Raw genomic sequence first — 23,717 nt, forward strand, 5'->3', positions numbered from 1 at the left:
CTGGAATATCCACTTCTGGCCAAGTGTCAGCCTCCTGGCAGAGGCAACCAGGTTTTTGGCTAAAATGTCCAAGTACTTGATAAAAATAATGATGCCGTTGACCTTAACAAGAGCCATAGGACCTGTGGAAGCAAAATGATCCTATAACATCAACGATCCACCACCATATTTTACACAGTCTTCCGTTTTTCGGTGCCCAACCCACCACTGGTGTGCGTGGTCAAAGAGCTCTATCTTCATATCATCTGACCATAGCACCGCCTGGAGTTTGATAAATGACATTGGCACATGGATTGAAACCAATTTGAGCAAATGTATTAGTGGGAAATAATATCATTTACCCTTTTTTTTGTATACAATATACTGTATCTCAGTATTTGTATTATTCATTTTAGACAGCATTTTTGTTATCTTTATCAAGGCTGTCAATCATTTTGGACCAGACCTCTATGAGGGCAGAGTTGGATAAAGCAGTGGTCCAGGAAGAGCGACTGTGAGGAGTCAGATTTCAGTGTTTGAGGACCGGTTCAGTCTTGGAGGACTAAAGCAGCCTTTGTTTCATTTGCAAATGCGGGCAGTCCAAGTGAGGGGGAGAGCAAGATCTTTTTAAGAGGGAGTGAGTGAGGGATAGAGCGGGCTCCAACTCTTACCACTATCACATTGGAACAAGAGGACTTTTGTGTGGACTTAACAAGATCGAAGATGACTTCACGGTAAATTCGCACATATTTTACGCGCATTGAAAGTGTTTTGAAAAACCGAGAATTGAACTCAGCTAAATTATTCACTTTTTCCCCTCTATCAGCAGCCTCTCCCTGTGGTCCTTTGGAATACATCTCGCCTTGTGGTACTGCCAACTGTCGACTGCATATCAGCTTCTGGACGGTATGTGACGCTCATCATTTTTCCCCCTGCTCTCTCTCATTTGGATGAACTGGTTTAGTATGGTGAGAAAGTATTAAGCACAACTTTCGCAAATATGCATCCATTCATTCATGATGAAATGACAGTCTGTGCGAGTTTAGCTAAAGGATTTTGTGATCATGCACATCCTATTCTAAAATGCCTTGGTGCAATCGCCTTGGCGTGCAGTTCCACTTTTTAAGACCCTGGTGCTGTGCAAGTATTAGAGCGTTGTGAAAGTGAGTGATGGGTCATTAAATCGTGTCCTTGTCGGTCTTGTGTTGGGATTTACGAATGTTTTTAACTTGACAATACTTTTTTTTAAATATCAGACTGATGCTTAAAACCTCTTGAGTTCGTTGCGTCTTGTGGGTGTAAATACACAGCGCGTGTCTTTGACAGCCAAGTGTTAAACCAATCAGTCATTATTCTTTTGGTAACGTGTCATTCTAGCAACGCTCGGTCAATCTCATAACTGTATACAGTGCGACACGTTTTTGACGGGGAATCAGAACATGTCCACGTACATTTGGAAAGCTGAAGATGTGATGATGTAGCGTATCTCATTTTCTTGTGGCTGGTTGTGTGGCTTGCTGTGCGCTCTATCTACGGTGTCTGCCACCGACGGCTCCGTGACTAATGGTAAAAAAGTAAAACAAGATGTGCGCGATTCTGCAGGTATGGACTGTGCTAGCAATGGACACTGAAAGGAATTGCCACATATCAAGGACGCAGACAGTAGATGGCTGTGTCTGGAAGATGAAGAACACAGGCTACCTGCTGTATCAGTAGGCAATCATGTAATTGAGTTGGAGCAGTAGATGGAGTTTTGTATCACTTTAGATACATTTCCGCATATAACCATCCAGTAGACCTCACTGGATGTTAGCTAGATAGTTAAGACATTTTACAGGACAGTTGGGACTGGTTATGGGCCCGGGCCAAAGAAAAAGGATACACTTTCAAGGGGAAGGTGTGTATGTGTTTGTGATTTCGTGTATGTGTCTCCAATGACACGTCCCCTGACTTGGCTTCAACTTCATTTCATTGGGGTTAGCGTTAGCGTTAGCCTATATACGGCACCGTCTGATAAATTACCTGGGTAGTGAGTGACCGGTAATTACTGTCTCTCCTCGTCAATTCAATGGCACGCAGATTGCCATTTTGACAAGCTCTGGAGATCATATAATCACCACTATGAGATGACCTCACAAAAAGCACCTTTGTTTTCGCTAGCCCCATAAAATAATTACGGGCTGCCAAGTCATTGTAATGTGGCCCCGGGAGCTTAATTGTTGAGCTCATTCCTTCGGAGTTAGAGTCACTTGGCTCTTACAAGAACAAAAATCTATATGAGCAAGCTGTATCTAATTTTCTATGGAAAATAACTCTGAAGTATGATGACTTGTGACTGAGGGGAATGTGGAGCTGGGGGAAAACTGGTGATTCTACAGCCTTGACAGTTTCCTCGACTGTATTTCCTGTCAGCTGTTTGTGGATGTGCCATATTCATAAACTGCTCGAAGATGATTCACTTTTTTGGAGAAAAAAATTATTCAGTGTGTTCTGCTTTTGCCAGCGGAGGCCATTAGGGAGAAATATTTCCAGGCATATGTAGGCTATGCAGTAAATACTCTAAAAAACAAAGCCGTCGCCTAGAAACGTCCCATCTCATGTATTTGTTGAAATCGAGCTGATTATTATCCATTTTGAGGTTGTGTGCTGTGTCCTACCGCTTAGATCAGGGGTGTCAGAATCATTCCATGGAGGGCATAGTGTCTGTATTTAATATGTATATTTGACTAATTAGTGACCCTACTTTATCAATTAAGTACAAGGGAGGAGCGAAAACCCACACACACTCCGCTCTCGGTGGAATGAGTTTGACACATGTGCCTTAGATACTTTCTTGTTCCATAAAGTCAAGTCGAATCAAGTCCAAATAAATTCGTCACATGCACCAAATACAACGGGTGTAGACTTTACCATGAAATACTTGCATGAAACAAATATATATATATATATATATTGTAACAAGAGAGGAATAAAATACACAAGAATGAAACTATGTGTCCTTGTATGCTTTATATCAGTGACAGGGACTAGCCTTAATGGTTTTCTTACCAGCCTAGTCCGGGACAAATACCTGCTTTAAGTGTTCGTCAATGTAATGAGCCCTTACACATACCAGGAGGGTTTACTTTATGAGGTATTGTCATAGATAATAAAGTTGTTTTTCTTTTGGAAACATCATAAAATTAGTTTGTGGGAATTCACTCATGGTGATTTGTTGCTTTTAATGCCTGGTAATGTGGAATTTATCTGCCGGCAGGCACAATGCACCATTCCAGCCTTTGTGTGCTACCCCCAGTCTAAATGCATGTTCAAGCGTTTCCAATTCAGATAAAGGTTGAAGACTGCTGCCTCTTAAACGTAAATGTGTTAATAATGTCCTAAGGATCAATTCTGCAATAGACTAACTAGAGCGTCAACATTCACCACTTGAAGGTATTATGTGGAATCTTTTCAACATTGGAGCAAGGACTGAAAATTGTTAGATGCTTAGGCCTACAGCACATGTGGAGACAGTCTACTCATGTTAATGGTTTATTAGTTAGGGAAGGGGGGTGGAATTTGGCAGCCTTCCACACATGCAGAATATTCCCTTAATGATGTTCATGGGACTGTTGTAAATGAATATCTGAGACACAGAGACAGGCAAAAGGCCTTCAGCTGTTCAAAAGAGGAGCACAGTGATGCATCTCCAAACAGTAATATAATAATGGCGTTTGGCGGAGGCCTTTATCCAAAGCTTGCGTACTTTATAGATATGGGTTGTCCTGGGAATCCAACCCACTATCCAGGCGTTGCAAGCGCCATGTCTACGAGCTGAGCTACAGAGGATGACAGTGCTGACGTAATTATTTTCCTGTGACCTGGTCTGTAATGTAGCCTACATACTTTGTCTAAGAGATAACCGTTGGAGTAGATAACCATTGGAGTAGATAACCACTGGAGTAGATAACCACTGGAGTAGTCGTTGTAGGAAAGAAGTAATCCCATGTGTTTCACTAATGCCCCTAATGAAGATGATGGCGATGCGGTGGAGTAATTACACTTGTTATGGTTTTCAGTCGCGGCTCCTGCCCTCAGTTGACCCGGGCCTGACAGTAACGTACTGCATAGGCGAGAGCTGGGAATTATTCAATACTGACATGCTTATGCCACGTGGGGACCACCAACTGAGGGTCTATTTATGGGAACAGCACAGTATGCTTCCTAAAGAAATGTCAACGTCTGTACTGTGTCTCAGGATACTACACTACACAGATCTACTAGACAGATAAGAGGATACTATATATATATCACTCTGAAGCATGCCTGTGTGTGTGCTTGTCGGTGTGTGCTTGTGTGTCTGTCTGAATGCTCTTAATTCTGGACCAGTCCCATGGAGTTTTGAGCCAGAGAGGGGCTTGCATAGTTTGAGTTTCTCCCCCCAGGGCTGCTCCCATGTCGGGCTAACAGAGAGAAAGAGAGAGAGAGGGGGGGTGGCCTCCTGCCAGGCTGCTGAGTTTAGCTGTAATGAAGGATGCCTGAGTGGCAGCTCTGTCTTGGTTGTGGGGGCAGCAGGCTCAGACGTACAGTAGCAGGGCAGACTGCATCACCCCTCACAGTGGCATGACCAATAATGAATGTCAACAGACTCAACACCTCAGTGAAGAGAACTGCACTGACATGACATGTGTTGCCCTAAAGGGATAGTTGTTCACCGCAAAATCAAAGTTTCATACCTCAAAAGTGGTCCAAAGTGGAGCTGAGTTCCTACTAGCAAGCTTTACATTTTTGGGCTGGGATTATATATTTTATTTGATCACAAGGCCATGCAAAGATACAATCATTGATATTTATGCATAAGAACAGCTTCAACAACAAACACAAATATATATAAACAATGTACAATACTAACAGAAATACAGTAGTTAGATGCTAACAGATGTGTGTTCCAAAATGGCTTAGCATACAAGAAATGGAAAATACAAAAACAGGACAGTCACTTATGGCAGAGCATTAGTATCTAAAATACCACAAATAGATAGTGATATTGTTCTTTTTTACACCATGTGTCCAAATCCCTGCCACCCGCCCTCCCTCTCCATCCACCCTGATGTTCCTCAATGATATTGTGATTCATGTCATATATATATAAACTCAGTCCAAAAATAAACGTCTTCTCACTGTCAACTGTGTTTGTTTTCAGCAAAGTGTAAATATTTGTATGAACATAACAAGATTCAGCTACTGAGACATAAACTGAACAAGTTCCACAGACATGTGACTAACAGAAATGTAATATGTCCCTGATCAACGGGGGGGTCAAAATCAAAAGTAACAGTCAGTATCTGGTGTGGCCACCAGCCTGCAGGAAGGGTACCACATGAGGGAGGAGGATGTCTTCCCTGTAACTCACAGCGTTGAGATTACCTGCAATGACAATAAGCTCAGTCCGATGATGCTGTGACACACCGCCCGAGATCATGACGGACCCTCCACCTCCAAATCGATCCTGCTCCAGAGTACAGGACTCGGTGTAACGCTCATTCCTTCGACGATAAACACGATTCCGACCATCACCCCTGGTGAGACAAAAGACTTGTCAGTGAAGAGCACTTTTTGCCAGTCCTGTCTGTTCCAGCGACGGTTGTTGCTGGGCTAGCTCACCATAAATCCATGATTTGTATTAGTGACACTCACGCCCACGTTCCTGTCTAGAAAAAGTGGAGAGGTGATGGTTTGATGTCCTTCCACAGATATGTAATACAAATGGTTTAGGGCCTTGTTTCAGTAAAAGAGACATACAAATGGGGCCCATGCTCCACATGGAAAGCATTTATTTATGTTATATGTAAAACTCTGCTCCCTCTGTCCCTCCCTGATTGAATAACAGACGTTGGCCGCCGTGGCTGTATTTGACTTGACATGCCAAACTGTTTCTTCTCCCAAACTCTCCTAAACTCTGGAAAATATGAAGCAGAGGAGGACGGAGATGGATATTCATCAAGGAAGTGTGTTGCTCACATGTCCAAACATTAACCATGGTGACAAAAAAACTGTGTGGTTCAATTTAGTCCTCTCTCCTCTCCCCAAATGGACCTTGTGCGTGTGAACATGTGTGTGGGAGAAATTAACAGACATGCAGGGGAAGGAGAGGAGAAGGTGGGACCTCTATGTAAGCTAATGTAAGCTAACTCGAGTAATGTTGCTGATACGAGCCGGCCCCTTGCACTTGGCGGAGAGGCTCTCCAGTCCAGTGTCTTCCAGGCAGACTGTTAGCAAAACACTTGGCTTCCCTTGGGTGTCGGGAAAGGGCCCACTGGGTCTGGTCAATGTCTGCTGCACCATGTACTGTAACGCTGACCCGAACCATTCTTAACTCGGCCTCCATTACAAAGGAAAAAATACTTGTCACACCGTAAGGGTAAACATTCCCCAGTATTCATCAAGTTAAAAGCGCCCTAGCTTTAGTTTTGAGCCAGCGTGCCTATGTATGTTTATAGAATTGTTAGATGTGTATGGATGTGTTTATATAGAAGAGGTTCAATCACATTCTATTTCTCTAGTTCCTCACTTGATGAGGTAATACTTGTTCTTACTTACCCCCTTAGAAGTCCATACTCACTGGGCACACCGTGTCATTTCAACGTGGATATTTGGGTAATATTTGGTTGAGATGTTGATCAATCAGATTACAACCTATATTTACCCACTCAATAAGACAGCCAAAAGTTAGTTGAATTTCCAATATGTTATCACAATGCTTTCAGCCATCTAAAATCACAACCAAATTCCAATGGAAAAACAATGTCTGACTTTTGGTTTAGTTGTCACCCAAATGTTTATCACTGCGCTTTTAAACACTTAATGGGAATACAATATTTTATTTATTTATACAACAGGTTAATGTTTTATCACTGTGCTTTATCTAATAGCAGAATCAATTAACCTGGATTGCAGATGAGATTACATTAAAAGTACATGGTGCAAGTGATCAATGCCATACGAGATTCTGCAATGATTATTACAGCAATTGTGAAGATCTCTACAGACCTGCGTCGACCTACTATCTTGGACATGCACACTTTATATGATTACACAAGAAGAAATGTATAGTTAGTTACAGTAGCCTTGAAATGTGGCCACACATTAGATTAGTTTGTAAGATAGCCTTAACTTTAGGCTACTTACTGTATTACAAAAGTCATATTGAATTGTGTTTGGTTGACAACGCAACCAAATATCAACATTCAAAGGAGATATATCTACTGCTTGGATAGTTACATCTAAGCCACTGGCTTAATCCCATTCTTTAACCTTTATTTTTGGTTGAGTTGGAGATGTGAGTCCAACATATCATTTGTTAACTTGTCGACAAGTTAATAGGCTATGTTGTATTTCAAAAGTGATATTTCATTTTATTTGGTTGTCAACGCAACCAAATGTCAACATTTGGAGGAGATTCATCTTCTGCTTGAATAGTTCCAATCAAACGTTAATGCACTTTAAATAAAGTTTATGATGATTGTAAATAACACAATACAACCACACATGTGGATACAATACATTTAAAAATCACAGCGGATAATATGCAAACGTTTAGAAACCTATTTCCATGGTGGTCCTCTTGGTAACAAAATACTTTACATTATTCATCAATGAACAAGAAAACGAAGATGCAAAACGAATGGAGTTGAGGCTGTTTGGAAAAGTCAGTATGGCTTGAGCAGATGGCGCATCAATGGTACAGTACAGCCATGGAGAAATGTTGTCTGTCAGACAAGGGCCTGTTGCTTTGTCTGACGTTCCCAGTTCCTCCATAGTAGCCCCTCCTCCATAGTAGCCCCTCCTCCATAGTAGCCCCTCCTCCATAGGTAGCTGATCCTCCATTGATGGTCAGATGCATTGGCTGCAGTAAAGCGCCAGAAAATCAACCACACATCAGCAGTGGTGTGCATTATGCTGCATTATTTAAATGCAAACATTAGCCATCCAGCTAGCTAGCCATGGCAAACAAACAGATTTAACATCAAAGTCCTGTAATTTTTTTTTTTTTTAACTAGGCAAGTCAGTTAAGAAGAAATTCTTATATTCAATGACAGCCTAGGAACAGTGGGTTAACTACCTTGTTCAGTGGCAGAACAACTGATTTTCACCTTGTCAGTTCGGGGATTTGATCTTGCAACCTTTCAGTTACTAGTCCAACACTCTAACCGCTAGGCTACCTGCCACCCCAAACTTTGACATTGAAGACCACAATATTTATGTGCTAAATTGTTTTAAACAAAAAAACACTTAAAATGTTTCGTTTGATTTGATTTAGTCCTATTCTTTAACTTACATTTTTGGTGAAGATGGAGACGTGAATCCAACAATTATCAATTATTAATTTGTAGACAAACTGGAATTTAAACCAGACTAAGTCAGTGGCACATGAAACTGTCCAAGCAGAAGATACATCTCCTTCAAATGTTGACATTTGGTTGCGTTGACAACCAAACACAATTCAACATCACTAAATATCATGACATTTACAATCAACCAGAGCTTGAAACCCTAGGCCTATTGTATTGTCTATTTTTCTATTTTCAGTTGAATTCTGTGTTGAATTGAAACCATATCTGTTGATGACTTCACAAATGCTATATAGGCCTAAATAGCATCATTGATGATGTACAGTGAGTGGGGAGAGCAAGTATTTGATACACTGCCGATTTTGCATGTAGAGGACTGTCATTTTTTTATCATAGGTACACTTCAACTGTGAGAGACGGAATCTAAAACAAAAATCCAGAAAATCAAATTGTATGATTTTTAAGTAATTAATTTGCATTTTATTGCATGAAATAAGTATTTGATACATCAGAAAAGCAGAACTTAATATTTGGTACAGAAACCTTTGTTTGCAATTACAGAGATCATATGTTTCCTGTAGTTTTAGACCAGGTTTGCACACACTGCAGCAGGGATTTTGTCCCACTTCTCCATACAGACCTTCTCCAGATCCTTCAGATTTCGGGGCTGTCGCTGGGCAAAACGGACTTTCAGCTCCCTCCAAAGATTTTCTATTGGGTTCAGGTCTGGAGACTGGCTAGGCCACTCCAGGACCTTGAGATGCTTCTTACGGAGCCTCTCCTTAGTTGCCCTGGCTGTGTGTTTCGGGTCGTTGCCATGCTGGAAGACCCAGCCACGACCCATCTTCAATGCTCTTTCTGAGGGAAGGAGGTTGTTGGCCAAGATCTCGCGATACATGGCCCTATCCATCCTCCCCTCAATACGGTGCAGTCGTCTTGTCCCCTTTGCAGAAAAACATCCCCAAAGAATGAGGTTTCCACCTCCATGCTTCACAGTTGGGATGGTGTTCTTGGGGTTGTACTCATCCTTCTTCTTCCTCCAAACACGGCGAGTGGAGTTTAGACCAAAAAGCTATATTTTTGTCTCATCAGACCACATGACCTTCTCCCATTCCTCCTCTGGATCATCCAGATGGTCATTGGCAAACTTCAGACGGGCCTGGACATGCGCTGGCTTGAGCAGGGGGACCTTGCGTGCGCTGCAGGATTTTAATCCATGACGGCATAGTGTGTTACTAATGGTTTTCTTTGAGACTGTGGTCCCAGCTCTCTTCAGGTCATTGACCAGGTCCTGCCATGTAGTTCTGGGCTGATCCCTCACCTTCCTCATGATCATTGATGCCCCACGAGGTGAGATCTTGCATGGAGCCCCAGACCGAGGGTGATTGACCGTCATCTTGAACTTCTTCCATTTTCTAATAATTGCTCCAACAGGTGTTTCCTTCTCACCAAGCTGCTTTCCTATTGTCCTGTAGCCCATCTCAGCCTTGAGCAGGTCTACAATTTTAGCCCTGATGTCCTTACACAGCTCTCTGGTCTTGGCCATTGTGGAGAGGTTGGAGTCTGTTTGATTGAGTGTGTGGACAGGTGTCTTTTATACAGGTAACGAGTTCAAACAGGTGCAGTTAATACAGGTAATGAGTGGAGAACAGGAGGGCTTCTTAAAGAAAAAGTGACAGGTCTTTGAGAGCTGGAATTCTTACTGGTTAGTAGGTGATCAAATACTTATGTCATGCAATAACATGCAAATTAATTACTTAAAAATCATACAATGTGATTTTCTGGATTTTTGTTCTAGATTCCGTCTCTCACAGTTGAAGTGTACCTATGATAAAAATGACAGACCTCTACATGCTTTGTAAGTAGGAAAACCTGCAAAGTCGGCAGTGTGTCAAATGCTTGTTCTCCCCACTGTATGAGAGGTAAAGTATGATCACATTTCATTTGCTCTGTTTAACCTACCCTTGGAATAACTTCGATAGCAACAGTGAATCTATTTAGTTTGGAGATCTAAGTGGAGATCTCTCAACAATTATTCTCACAATAGCACATTGGTAATAATCACTGAAAAAGCGTAGATAAGCAAGGCTGGGCTTGATTAAAACCCTGGATGGGAGAGCAATAGGTAGCTGTAGATAAATAAATTATCCCGTAGGAGGTGCTGCCCAGCCTATTGTTTTTTTTTCTGACAGTGGATATAACGTTGAATATATGCCGTTGTTTTAAAGGTACAAATTCAACGTATTTTATACAAGGTGTGTCTATGTTGACATTTGGTTACCAAAATGGTATAATCCTGTGGTTGAAATTTCACCCTCAAAACAACAGTTTACGTTGATGATCCAATGAAATTGATTTTCTACGTAGATTCTATGTCACAACAACGTTGACAAATTGCATTGACACAACATTGATTCAACCAGTTTGTGTCAAGTGGGTGTGTCATGAGACAGCATACTCAAACCAAGACCCCCTTATAGATTGATGTGTTAATACAGGAGGTTCAAGCACATTCTATTTCACCAGTTATTTACTTCATGATGTAAGAATAGCATATATTCGAGTATACATTTCCCCTTAGAAGTGACCCTAAGAAGTCCATACTATAATATCATAAGATAGCATCCACTACTAATTCCACAACATTTTTTTATGCAGATGACACTGTTCTCCATTCAAGTAGAAGCAGTTGGACTTTTGAAAAATCTCAAATAGCTATTAACATCATTCAGCAGAATCTGTCCGACTTGAAGCTTGTTCTGAATTCCTCTCAATCAAAATGCATGATTTTTTTCCAATACTAAACACTCTGAAAACCATGTAATGACTACCTTGGACGCACATTCTATAGAGCAAGTCAAAACGTACAAATATCTGGGAGTTTGGCTGGAAGAGAGGTTGAGCTTCATCACCCATGTAGAGAACCTTGTCTGGAAACTCAAGCTGCGTATTGGGTTTTATTACCTGCACAAAATGTGTTTTTCCTTTGCCGCCAGAAAATAGTTGTACTTTTCAATCTGTGTGACTATGGTGACTATGTGCAAGCCTCAAGCTCTACACTGAAGGCTCTTGACTCTGTGTATCATGCAGCCCTTTGTTTTATCACTAATCAGAGACGTGCTGTCGGATGTACATCAATAGCAACCGGTCAAGCTCAAACACTGGTACATTCTTATTTGTAAGGTCATTTTAGTAAAACTGCCATCTTAAAGCTCAAAATGAAAAAGCATACAAGCTCAGATCTTAATCTTGTTTTATGCTTACAGTTCTGAAAATTATAACCAAGCATTACTCAGCCCCCTGGTCTTGCAATTCCCTCCAAGCCAACCTAAAACTCCTTGACCTGGTGTCCCTGGAGGGGTTCAAAGGGCAAATAGATTAACATGTTGTTGAGACATAGTTTTTTCTAGTTGTCAGCCGATGTCACTAGTTTGCGTTGCCTCAATCTCTCTCTGGCTCAGGCCCCACCTGCTTCAAGATGTCCACTATCATCCCCGTGGCCAAGAAAGGGAAAGAAACTGAACTGAATGATTATTGACCAGTAGCACTTATACTTCCATCATCATGAAGTGCTTTGAGAGGCTAGTCAAAGACCACATCACCTCTTCCCTCCCTGAAACACTCAACCTTCTCCAATTCGCCTACCGCCCTGATAGATTCATGGACGCCGCAATCATTATTGCACTGCACACTGCCCTTACCCACCTTGACAAAAGGAATGCATAGGGGAGGATGCCGTTCATCGACTACAGCTCGGCCTTCAATACCATAAAGCTCACGGCCCTGGGACTTTACTCTTTCCAATGCAACTGGGTCCTGGACTTCCAGATGGGCCATCCCCCAGGTGGTGAAGGTTGGCAAAATTACCTCCTCTACACTGATCCTCAACACGGGGGCCCCACAAGGGTGCGTCCTCAGTCCCCTCCTGTACTCCCTGTGTACACACGACTGCGTGACCTCACACAGTTTCATCTCCATCATCAAGCTCGCTGATGACAGTAGTAGGCCTGACTACCAACAATGACAAGACGGCCTACAGAGAGGACGTAGGCACGATGACGGCGTGGTGCCAGTTAAGCAACCTCAACGTCAACAAAACAAGGAAACTGATTGTGGACTTCAGGAGGAACCAGGTTAGGCACGCCCCCATCCTCATCAATGGGGATGCTGTGGAGAGGGTAAAAAACATCAAGTTCCTCGGCGTACACAACTCAGAGGAGCTGAAATGGTTAAACCACACGGACAATGTGATAAAGAAGGCACGACAGCGACTCTTCAATCTCAGGAGGCTGAAGAAATGTAGCCTGTCCCCGAGGGCCCTCACAGTGTTCTACAGGATTACCATCGAGAGCATACTGTCAGGCTGCATCACAGCTTGGTACTGCAACTCTACTGCCGCTGACCACAAGGGTCTACAGAGCGTGGTACTCTCAGTCGAACACACCATTGGGTTCACACTGCCTGCCCTCCAGGACACCTACAACATCAGATCATCAAGGACCTCAGCAACCCAAGCCACGGTCTGTTCTCACTACTTCCATCACTCAGACATGGGCAGTATAGGAGCATCATGACAAAAACAGACAGACTGGCCAATAGCTTCTTGCCCCAGACCAGCAGGCTGCTGAATACCCACCACTAGGCAGCTAGCTACCTGCTCACTCTGTCCCCCTACTGCTACCTGGACTTCCTTTGATTTGATTTGACTAACCAAGACCCATTGTACATGCAGTTGTCAGATACTCAGAGAAGTGTGTGTTCCACATGGCCAAACATGTTCCTACTGTTCTCAATGTGAATATCATAAACATGGACTTGAGGGAAAATGAGTAACAACCCCCCACCATGATTACAATTAGAAATATTAGCATGTGTTGGATGAAGTGATGACCCCTATGACACAATGAAACCAGGAAGCGAGGAAAAACAGGAAAGGGATTGGGTCCAGCAATAGTTCCATCCATGCATTGCCCTCATCATGACGCGATCCAGCCGTTAGATCAACAAACACACTCACCTCGTATGTTTTTTGTTCCATTAATGTAGCCACTAAGTAGCCGGTCCCAGCTCTGTTTGTTTTGTGGGTTGTTCCACCAATTCATTGCCTTTTGAGAAAGTATAATTGGGTCAAAAACACTTTATTTCACCTAATTTAACATTCTGTCATAAAGAGAACACGTTTTACTTTGAAAAAAAAACATGTTTTCCCATCTCAAGAGGTTAAATAAAAATCGTACTATAGTAAGTGCCTATTAAATGCCAAGTAAAGTAACAGGGTTGACGACTTCATCTTAAATCAGCCATAAATCCCCATGTCACATAGGGAATGGAGGCCTGTTGTGTGCAACAGGGAATGACAATTGAATGCAAGCTTCACCCCCCAAAATAATTGTTAAAACATTTCTAGCCTGTCTATCTATAGGTAACAGGGTTGATGTGTTATTCTAGCCTGTCTATCTATAGGTAACAGGGTTGATGTGTTATTCTAGCCTGTCTATCTATAGGTAACAGGGTGGACGTGTTATCCTAGCCTGTCTATCTATAGGTAACAGGGTGGACGTGTTATTCTAGCCTGTCTATCTATAGGTAACAGGGTTGATGTGTTATTCTAGCCTGTCTATCTATAGGTAACAGGGTGGACGTGTTATTCTAGCCTGTCTATCTATAGGTAACAGGGTTGACGTGTTATTCTAGCCTGTCTATCTATAGGTAACAGGGTTGATGTGTTATTCTATCCTGTCTATCTATAGGTAACAGGGTTGATGTGTTATTCTATCCTGTCTATCTATAGGTAACAGGGTTGACATGTTATTCTAGCCTGTCTATCTATAGGTAACAGGGTGGACGTGTTATTCTAGCCTGTCTATCTATAGGTAACAGGGTTGACGTGTTATTCTAGCCTGTCTATCTATAGGTAACAGGGCTGATGTGTTATTCTAGCCTGTCTATCTATAGGTAACAGGGTTGACGTGTTATTCTAGCCTGTCTATCTATAGGTAACAGGGTTGACGTGTTATTCTAGCCTGTCTATCTATAGGTAACAGGGTTGATGTGTTATTCTAGCCTGTCTATCTATAGGTAACAGGGTGGACGTGTTATTCTAGCCTGTCTATCTATAGGTAACAGGGTTGACGTGTTATTCTAGCCTGTCTATCTATAGGTAACAGGGTTGATGTGTTATTCTATCCTGTCTATCTATAGGTAACAGGGTTGATGTGTTATTCTATCCTGTCTATCTATAGGTAACAGGGTTGACATGTTATTCTAGCCTGTCTATCTATAGGTAACAGGGTGGACGTGTTATTCTAGCCTGTCTATCTATAGGTAACAGGGTGGACGTGTTATTCTAGCCTGTCTATCTATAGGTAACAGGGTGGACGTGTTATTCTAGCCTGTCTATCTATAGGTAACAGGGTTGACGTGTTATTCTAGCCTGTCTATCTATAGGTAACAGGGCTGATGTGTTATTCTAGCCTGTCTATCTATAGGTAACAGGGTTGACGTATTATTCTAGCCTGTCTATCTATAGGTAACAGGGTGGACGTGTTATTCTAGCCTGTCTATCTATAGGTAACAGGGTGGACGTGTTATCCTAGCCTGTCTATCTATAGGTAACAGGGTGGACGTGTTATTCTAGCCTGTCTATCTATAGGTAACAGGGTTGACGTGTTATTCTAGCCTGTCTATCTATAGGTAACAGGGTTGACGTGTTATTCTAGCCTGTCTATCTATAGGTAACAGGGCTGATGTGTTATTCTAGCCTGTCTATCTATAGGTAACAGGGTGGACATGTTATTCTAGCCTGTCTATCTATAGGTAACAGGGTGGACGTGTTATTCTAGCCTGTCTATCTATAGGTAACAGGGTTGACGTGTTATTCTAGCCTGTCTATCTATAGGTAACAGGGCTGATGTGTTATTCTAGCCTGTCTATCTATAGGTAACAGGGTTGACGTATTATTCTAGCCTGTCTATCTATAGGTAACAGGGTGGACGTGTTATTCTAGCCTGTCTATCTATAGGTAACAGGGTGGACGTGTTATCCTAGCCTGTCTATCTATAGGTAACAGGGTGGACGTGTTATTCTAGCCTGTCTATCTATAGGTAACAGGGTTGACGTGTTATTCTAGCCTGTCTATCTATAGGTAACAGGGTTGACGTGTTATTCTAGCCTGTCTATCTATAGGTAACAGGGCTGATGTGTTATTCTAGCCTGTCTATCTATAGGTAACAGGGTGGACATGTTATTCTAGCCTGTCTATCTATAGGTAACAGGGTTGACGTGTTATGCTTGACCCGCTCAGTTTTCCATCACAAAACACAAGAAAGTTGTAAAAAAGGAGTACAACCAGCTCACCTGCTTTTACACTATGATTTGACTTTTAGATATTTCTTAGAAAAATATATTTAAAAAGTAATAGTTTCACCATATTACAATGAGAATTCAGTTCACGTAACAGTGTTATTAACCTTAAAATGAGGGCCGGTCATAAATAATCACTAATCACATGAAATAAATAATAATCTTGAGAAATAATTTTGTAAATGCAACAAAATAACTAGGGCTTTTGATGATGGTGAAAACTTGAAAACTGCCTTGATGTCACTGAGGGTGCACGGAGGGAAATGTCAAAATGCAGAATTTTGTCATTTCTTTATTAATATAAAATATCTGATTTATTGAATTATTCATGTGGTTTATATTAAGGGACACTTCATTTAATATAACAGGCTTTTAAAATTCCATATTGGTACCAAATTTCCAACGACCCTTGTTTTGCCAATTCTTATGGTCGAATATCGCGTGGCAATGACCATAAGAGCTGGGAAAGACAGCACACCAGGGTAGCCACTAAGTGCACATTGTTGACAGCCATAAAGAATGGGTCCAATTTACTGTGGTGACTGGTGTTGATATTGAACTCCTTTCCCCATTTCCCTTATCTTTTCATTAATCTCTCATTAATTCTCCTATCGTTGCATTAATCAGCCTGCTGAAATCAAAGCTTTGTTCATCAAAGAGACTAGTGCTTGGCTGGCCCATTTTCAAACACTTTGATGTGCCTAAAGATAGTTTTTTCTCTCTTTAATTTTGAGGTCTTGAGTAAAATGCATCAGGCCATTGCCATCTCCCACTCTCCCTCTCTCCCTTCTCTCTCTCTCCCTCTCCCTCTCCCTCTCTCATTTTCTCTCGCTCCCTTCTCTCCCTCTCCCTCTCCCTCTCCCTCTCCCTCTCTCCCTCTCCCTCTCTCTCTCTCCCTTCTCTCTCTCTCTCTCCCTCTCTCCCTCTCTCCCTCTCTCCCTCTCTCCCTCTCTCTCTCCCTCTCTCCCTCTCCCTCTCCCTCTCTCCCTCTCTCCCTCTCTCCCTCTCCCTCTCCCTCTCCCTCTCCCTCTCCCTCTCCCTCTCCCTCTCTCCCTCTCCCTTTCTCAAACCAGTATTTATTTATGTAACCTTTGTTTCCCCCAGGAAATCCCCTTTGGGTTTGAGCCTCTTTTCCAAAAAGAGACCTGAATGCTGCCTGAAACTAGGAAAGGAAATAAAATGTTCCTACATTAGGTCACCTTCTACAGGGGTTAGAAATGCATCAAATCCATACGTTAATAGAACATGAAACCTGTATGAAATATTAGGGTTTTTCTAGGAGCGCCCATGCAATGTCCTGACGCCATGCGACAGACAAAGCTGCCTGATGGGATTTTTATCCTGTCCTGGAAAGTCACTGTCAGAGTGGAAAGATATAGCTAAAAACAAGCAGGTATCTGTTTATAGGAGATCAGAGGGAGAGAGTGGCTTTCTTCTCATCCCACAGTGACGGTTCTGAGCCCTGAGAAGCCTTTAGAAGTACAGGCAGCAGGCAGGCATCCTGTTGATTGAAGTCAGTTGAGTACTGCTGTGTGTTGCTGTGTTTGTTCTCTCTCTCACTGAAGGTGATGAGACTAGAGCGGGGGCCCGCTAATGACAGAGCAGCCATCTGCAGCCAACAGATTTATGAAGTTTCTTTGGTGCTTGAGTGTTTTCTCTTCTGTCTGGAAAAGTGTCAGCTTGTCTTTTGAAGCGGGGGTGGCGCATCCTTCAGCCTTTGATTGCTGCTTGCCTGATTAGTGACTCAGCCTCCGCTGTTGCTGTTTTAGAATCTATCGTCATCAACTTTAAATTATTTTTGTGAGAATTCGCAGGCGAGTAGGTAAACCACCACTACCGTCAGTATTATTAGCCAACATTAAAAACTGTAGTATCTTATGTTTCACAGAGACGTGGCTGAACGACGACATGGATAATATAGAATTGGCTGGGTTTTCCGTGCATTGGCAGGACAGAGCAAATACGTCTGGTAAGACAAGGGGCAAGGTGGGTGTCTACTTGTCAATAACTGCTACTGTGTGATGTCTAAAGTTTCGAGGTGATGCTCGTCTGAGATAGAATACCTCATGATAAGCTGAAGACCACACTATAAACCAAGAGTTTTCTCATCTATATTATTTGTAGCCTTCAATTTACCACCAAAAACATGATGCTGGCACTAAGACCGCACTCACCGAGCTGTATAAGGCCATAAGCAAGCAAGAAAAGGCTCATCCAGAAGTGGTGCTCCTAGTGGCCGGGGACTTGAATGCAGGCAAACTTAAATCCGTTTTACCTAATTTCTACCAGCATGTTACATGTGCAACCAGAGGAAAAAAAACTTGACCACCTTTACTCCACACACAGAGACACATACAAAGCTTTCCCTCGCCCTCCATTTGGCAAATCTGACCATAATTCTATTCTCCTGATTCCTGCTAAAAATAAAGCAGGAAGTACCAGTGATTCGCTCAATACGGAAGTGGTCAGATGATGCGGATGCTACGCTACAGGACTGTTTTGCTTGCACAGGCGTAAATATGTTCCGGGATTCATGTGATGGCATTGAGGAGTATACCACCTCAGTCACCTGCTTCATCAATAAGTGCATCGAAGACGTCATCCCCACAGTGACCGTACGTACATATCCCAACCAGAAGCCATGGGTTACAGGCAACATCCGCAAACTATTATAGACTACTATTACAGACTACAGTGATGCAAGCCTACCAGACAAGCTAAATGCCTTTTATGCACACTTCGAGACAAGCAACACTGAAGCATGCATGAGAGCACCAGCTGTTCCAGATGACTGTGTGATCAGGCTCTCTGTAGCCGTTATGAGCAAGACCTTTAAACAGGTAAACATTCAAGGCCAGACAGATTACCTGGACGTGTACTTAAAGTATGGGTGGACAAACTGGCAAGTGTCTTCATTGACATTTTCAACCTCTCCCTGTCCGAGTCTGTAATATGTTTCAAACAGACCACCATAGTCCCTGTGCCCAAGAAAGCGAAGGTAACTAAATTACGTGAGTGCTAAATGATTACCGCCCCATAGCACTCACAACGGTAGCCATGAAGTGCTGTGAAAGGCTGGTCATGGCTCACATCAACACCATCATGCCGGAAACCATAGACCCACTCCAATTTGCATACTGCCCAAACTGATCCACAGATGACACAATCTCAATCGCACTCCACATTGCCCTTTCCCACCTGGACAACCTTTGTGAGAACACCTTTGTGAGAATGCTGTTCATTGACTACAGCTCAGTGTTCAACACCATAGTGCCCACAAAGCACATCACTAAGCTAAGGACCCTGGGACTAAACACCTCCCTCTGCAACTGGATCCTAGACTTCCTGATGGGTCACCCCCAGGTGGTAAGGTTAGGCAACAACACATCTGCCATGCTGATCCTCAACACTGGGGCTCTCATGGGTGCATGCTTAGTCCCCTCCTGTACTCCCTGTTCACCAACGACTGCGTGGCCAAGCACGACTCCAACACTATCATTAAGTTTGCTGACAACCCAACAGTGGTAGGCCTGATCACTGACAACGATGAGACAGCCTATAGGGAGGAGGTCAGTGACAACAACCTCTCCCTCAATGTGAGCAAGACAAAGGAGCTGATCGTGGACTATAGGAAAAGGAGGGCTGAACAGGCCCCCATTAACATCGACAGGGCTGTAGTGGAGCGGGTTGAGATTTTCAAGTTCCTTGGTGTCCACATTACCAACAAACTATCATGGTCCAAACACACCAAGACAGTTGTGAAGAGGGCACAACAACACCTTTTCCCCCTCAGGAGACTGAAAAGATTTGGCATGGGTCCCCAGATCCTCAAAAGGTTCTACAGCTGCACCATTGAGAGCATCCGGACCAGTTGCATCATCGCTTGGTATGGCAACTGCTCTGCATCTGACCGTAAGGTGCTACAGAGGGTAGTGCGTATCCCAAGCCTCCTGCCATCCAGGACCTATATAGTAGGCGGTGTCAGAGGAAGGCCCAAAAAATTGTCAAAGACTCGAGTAACCCAAGTCATAGACGGTTCTCTCTGCTATCGCACAGCAAGCGGTACCGGAGCGCCAAGTATAGGTCCAAGACGCTGCTTAACAGCTTCTACCCCCAAGCCATAAGACTGCTGAACAATTAATCAAATGGTCACTCGGATTATTTACATTTTCATTGAACACTGCTTCTACTCGCTGTTTATTATCTATGCATAGTCACTTTACCCCCGCACATTGACTCGGTACCGGTAACCCCTGTATATAGCCTCGTTATTGTTATGTCATTTTCTTGTGTTCCTTTTTGATTCAAATGTTTTACTTTAGTTTATTTAGTAAATATTTTCTTAACTCAATCTCTTGAACTGCATTGTTGGTTAAGGGCCTGTAAATAAGCATTTCACATTAAGGTTGTATTCGGCACATGTGACAAATACAATTGTATTTGATTTATACTGTGGTCTCTGTGTTGTGGTTAAGAGTGTGGTCACTGACCATCTGTGCCTTCCAGCGTGGTTATTGAACATCCTTTGCTTTGTCAGCAGCAAATCCAAACACATGTCACACTCTCAGAGATTCAACATTTCATGGATGTAATATGTGTTGGTCTAAGGCTGTTTTCATGAGGCATTGGTAAAGGGTTAGGCTGCAACTTCTGCAAGGATGCTGTCAGCCTAACTTGTTAATGGAAGATAGAGGGGGGGGGGGGGGGGTAGAGGAAGAGATTTTCTCTCTATTTCTCTTTCTCTGAATCGATCTTGATGAATTTCCAGGCGGACCAGATCCTGGGGCTTTCTCAGGGGGGGTCTCTACTCTCAACAGCTGGACTGCAGCTGCTTTGTTTTTGATATGCGACATAGTACCGTCAACGCACTTCCCCAAACCCCACCACAAATGTAATCAGCAGCCTCCTACTAATAAACCTTACCTCTTCCTGCCAACCTTAACCCTACGACTGTGTATGAAGTCATCACTGTCTCTCTCCAACCCCTGTTTCTTCATTCATTTAGCCTGTTTATTTGATTCCTCTCCACCCTCTCACAGAGATTACTTAAGCAGTTAAAGTGTGACTAAACTGCCTTGTTTTCCAGCTTCTTGATTAAACAGAAAGGTTCTTCTTTCTGTTTAATCAAGAAGCTGGAAAACAAGGCAGTTGGGAAAAAAACAATGCCCTTCTCTTGATTGGGATCTAATTACAAACCAGCAAATCAGTTTCTCGCCTCGGTTTGTGGCGACGAGGCCTTTAACACTCGCTAATGTAGCATGGTTGCTGCCCATCCAAAACAGTGCCCCTCCTTAAACAGTGATTATGATTGTGTTGCATGTATATAACGCAGTCTGCCCACCTTTCCAAAGGCATAAGACATGGTCTCAAGAGAGGCTAAGAGCCCTATAGACTCATTATTACTCTTCCTCATCCATCCAGTAGCAGCACAGCACAGAAAATCACCATTCATAGACATAATATTAGAACACGGCTCAGTAGGGACCTATTCCGGAGGACCCACAGCGATTATAAACACACCTCCATTGGTGTGTGTGTCTGTGTGTTTTTTCCCCATGTGTGTGCACGTGATTGGCTACGAAACTACCTCTACCTCTCAGAAGAAGTTCCAGCTGTTTCCACACAATTTACGCCTTTAGAGCCGTGGGTTAACTGTTGCGGTCAGTCAAACGCATAAATGCAAACTCACCTTTGGGTTTTAAGGCTTCCCCTGAAGCCATCATACCATCATACTTTTTGCAGTGCTACACCACCACACCCTTCTGGGTCACCTCCAGAACACTAGACTCTAACCAGGTTCTTCAGTTGTACAAATGATTCCACAGAAGCCTAAAGTGTACCTTCCCATGAGCCTCATCTGAACAATGCTGTCCTTAGTGTATCACAGCAGAGTAAAGCTCCTAAACCTTTGATCGAGTCCAGTCCTCACACCAGACTTGAAACATACTTCCCTTTCCAAGGCCCACCAACCTGAGAGTGAAGGTTCCCAAATTGGCCCATGCTGCTGACTTAAACCGCATTGCAACCTTCCTTTAACCATGCCCATGAAAAATCACCAAGTCAGCAGGCTTACTGTAACAGCTGAGTCAGACCTGGAAACCAAGTGAAGCCTGCTGTTGTTTTAATGGGAAACACAATGCAGGGGAAGTATACCTGGCAAACCGTGCTGTAAAATGCTCCGGGTGGCAAAACCCTGTGTATGAAATAGCAATTTCCTCTCCCTCCACTCACAGTTCTTGAGATATCATCGGCTGTGAAATCGCTCCATTGTTGTTGTATTGAGCGTAACTTTGTGAAGTGGGCCGTCACGGTAGGAGTTCGAGTTTTGGGCATCGAGCGTATGTATTGACACAGTATAATGTGTGTATGGAGAGTATAATGTTGAACTCTTTTCAGCCAATCTGTTTTGAATGAGCGCAATAACTGTGGGTTTTAGAAGCGATGTTCGGGACCAAGGGTTTACCCTAACGTTAGCGGTTAGAGCAGAGACGTATGGGTCAGAGGAGCCACTTGGCAAGAATGGCAGGCGGTTGAAGGGATGCTAGTCATCCCCTGCTGCTTTGTGGGTAACCATAAACAAACCTATAATCCAGTGTCACATGTCTTGGAAGATCCTGTGGTCATGCGTTGGTTTTGGTGATATAGAGGGAGAAGGAATGCGAGGAGGGGGTGCTTGGTGTCATGGCAACGAACAAATCTTACAGTACCACCCATTCAACTAATTGCAGGGAGAAATCCTGATTGTTTGTGACAATGGACATGTCTTGGGAAGACCTTCTACATAGTGAGGCACGTTTTAGCTGACAGGCCTCTTGTAGAGTGATGCATACCACCTTTAAATGGCCAGTCAATGAGCTGGACTTACAGAAAGAAGAAATAACTCTTTATTGCCTAAGACTAGCTAGTCAGTTGAAATGTCTGTAAGATGGCCACACCTGTCTAAATACAACTGTTTAGACAGTATTTTATGCAGGAAGTTTATTTTTCACAATAAACTGCGGTCGTGGTCCTTGGGTTCACTTTAGTTTATAGTCAGACCTCATTCACACAAACAATACACAAATATGCTTTGTTTGTTCTGAATGGATCTGCTTGTTGTTAACGTTTCTTAGCATTTAATTGTTCTCATGCCAACTGGATATTCTCAGATATTCTCTTGAACATCCTCAGGCAGTGGATCATCCTTTCTCCCTCTGCTTCTCTCCCAGGGTCATGTATTCAATGGCTGGCCAACTGCTTTTAATTTCCACAACACTCCCCTTCTCTCTGTTTGTTTTGACTTGTGCAAAGAAAAGTTCTGAAGGCTTCGGGGCCTTTTGAATTTTCCATCAGAGGATGCAATCTATGTAGTCCACTACTTGGTGTGTAACAGTGGAGTGTGAAGGGGAAGTGGGAATGGGGTATTATTGCGGTCGCATCCTTTTAGTTCGGTCTCGTAACGTCTCGCAAGGTTTTAGCGAGGGGAGCGGGGTGATCTACCACGCTAGGTCAGTCTTTCTAACCTTTACGATGGGATATTTTGATGAAAGAGTAGAGTGTCCTCCGCCATGAGGAGGATTGAAAAGAGGAGTGTGTGACCTTTGAACTCTGGTGTGTTGGATGTTTAACTTCCCCGTCAAGGTGGACCTCATTCTAAACTTGAAAAGAGGGAGCGAGGGGGTAACAAAAGTAGAAATAGGCATGTAATCATTAAAGGAGAGTAAAAGACATGAGGCACAGAAGCAAATTTATGAGAAAACCTGCATATAAAATCCCAATTACTTATCCTTGGCACAGTTTACACCATTTGCCTCTTGCTACTTAACAATAAATGTCTTAGAAGTTACTAGTTTATTAGGTACACCCGGGTTGGACTCCCCTGTAGCCATGAAGGGATGCGCCTGGTCAGCAACAATGTTCAGATACGCTGTGGTGTACAACCGTTGCTCAATTGGTATCAAGGGATCTTACGGGTGTGCCAGGAAAACATTCCCCACAGCATTACACCACCCGCACCAGCAAGTACCATTAACACCAGGCAGGAGCTTTTGGCCCGACTGTTAGCTT

The 23,717-nt window shown here is 43.0% G+C and overlaps 1 protein-coding gene across 3 annotated transcripts in view; it reads left to right on the forward strand.

Annotated features, from left to right (window-relative positions):
- Nucleotides 1-272: 272 nt before the first annotated feature.
- The window catches only part of LOC110489791 (collagen alpha-1(XVIII) chain), an 82,359-nt gene continuing 58,914 nt past the window's right edge, over nt 273-23,717 (forward strand). Inside the window, exons 1-2 of one of the 3 annotated variants that reach the window (XM_036944062.1) lie at nt 273-713; nt 806-885. In XM_036944062.1, coding sequence (XP_036799957.1) covers nt 703-713; nt 806-885 — 91 coding nt within the window. In that variant the 5' untranslated portion in view covers nt 273-702. The remainder of the gene's footprint in view (nt 714-805; nt 886-23,717) is intronic. The other 2 variants (XM_036944060.1, XM_036944061.1) reach the window with 2 other exon arrangements.

The sequence above is a fragment of the Oncorhynchus mykiss genome, chromosome 15 (genome assembly GCF_013265735.2).
Source record: "Oncorhynchus mykiss isolate Arlee chromosome 15, USDA_OmykA_1.1, whole genome shotgun sequence".
Classification (NCBI taxonomy): domain Eukaryota; kingdom Metazoa; phylum Chordata; class Actinopteri; order Salmoniformes; family Salmonidae; genus Oncorhynchus; species Oncorhynchus mykiss.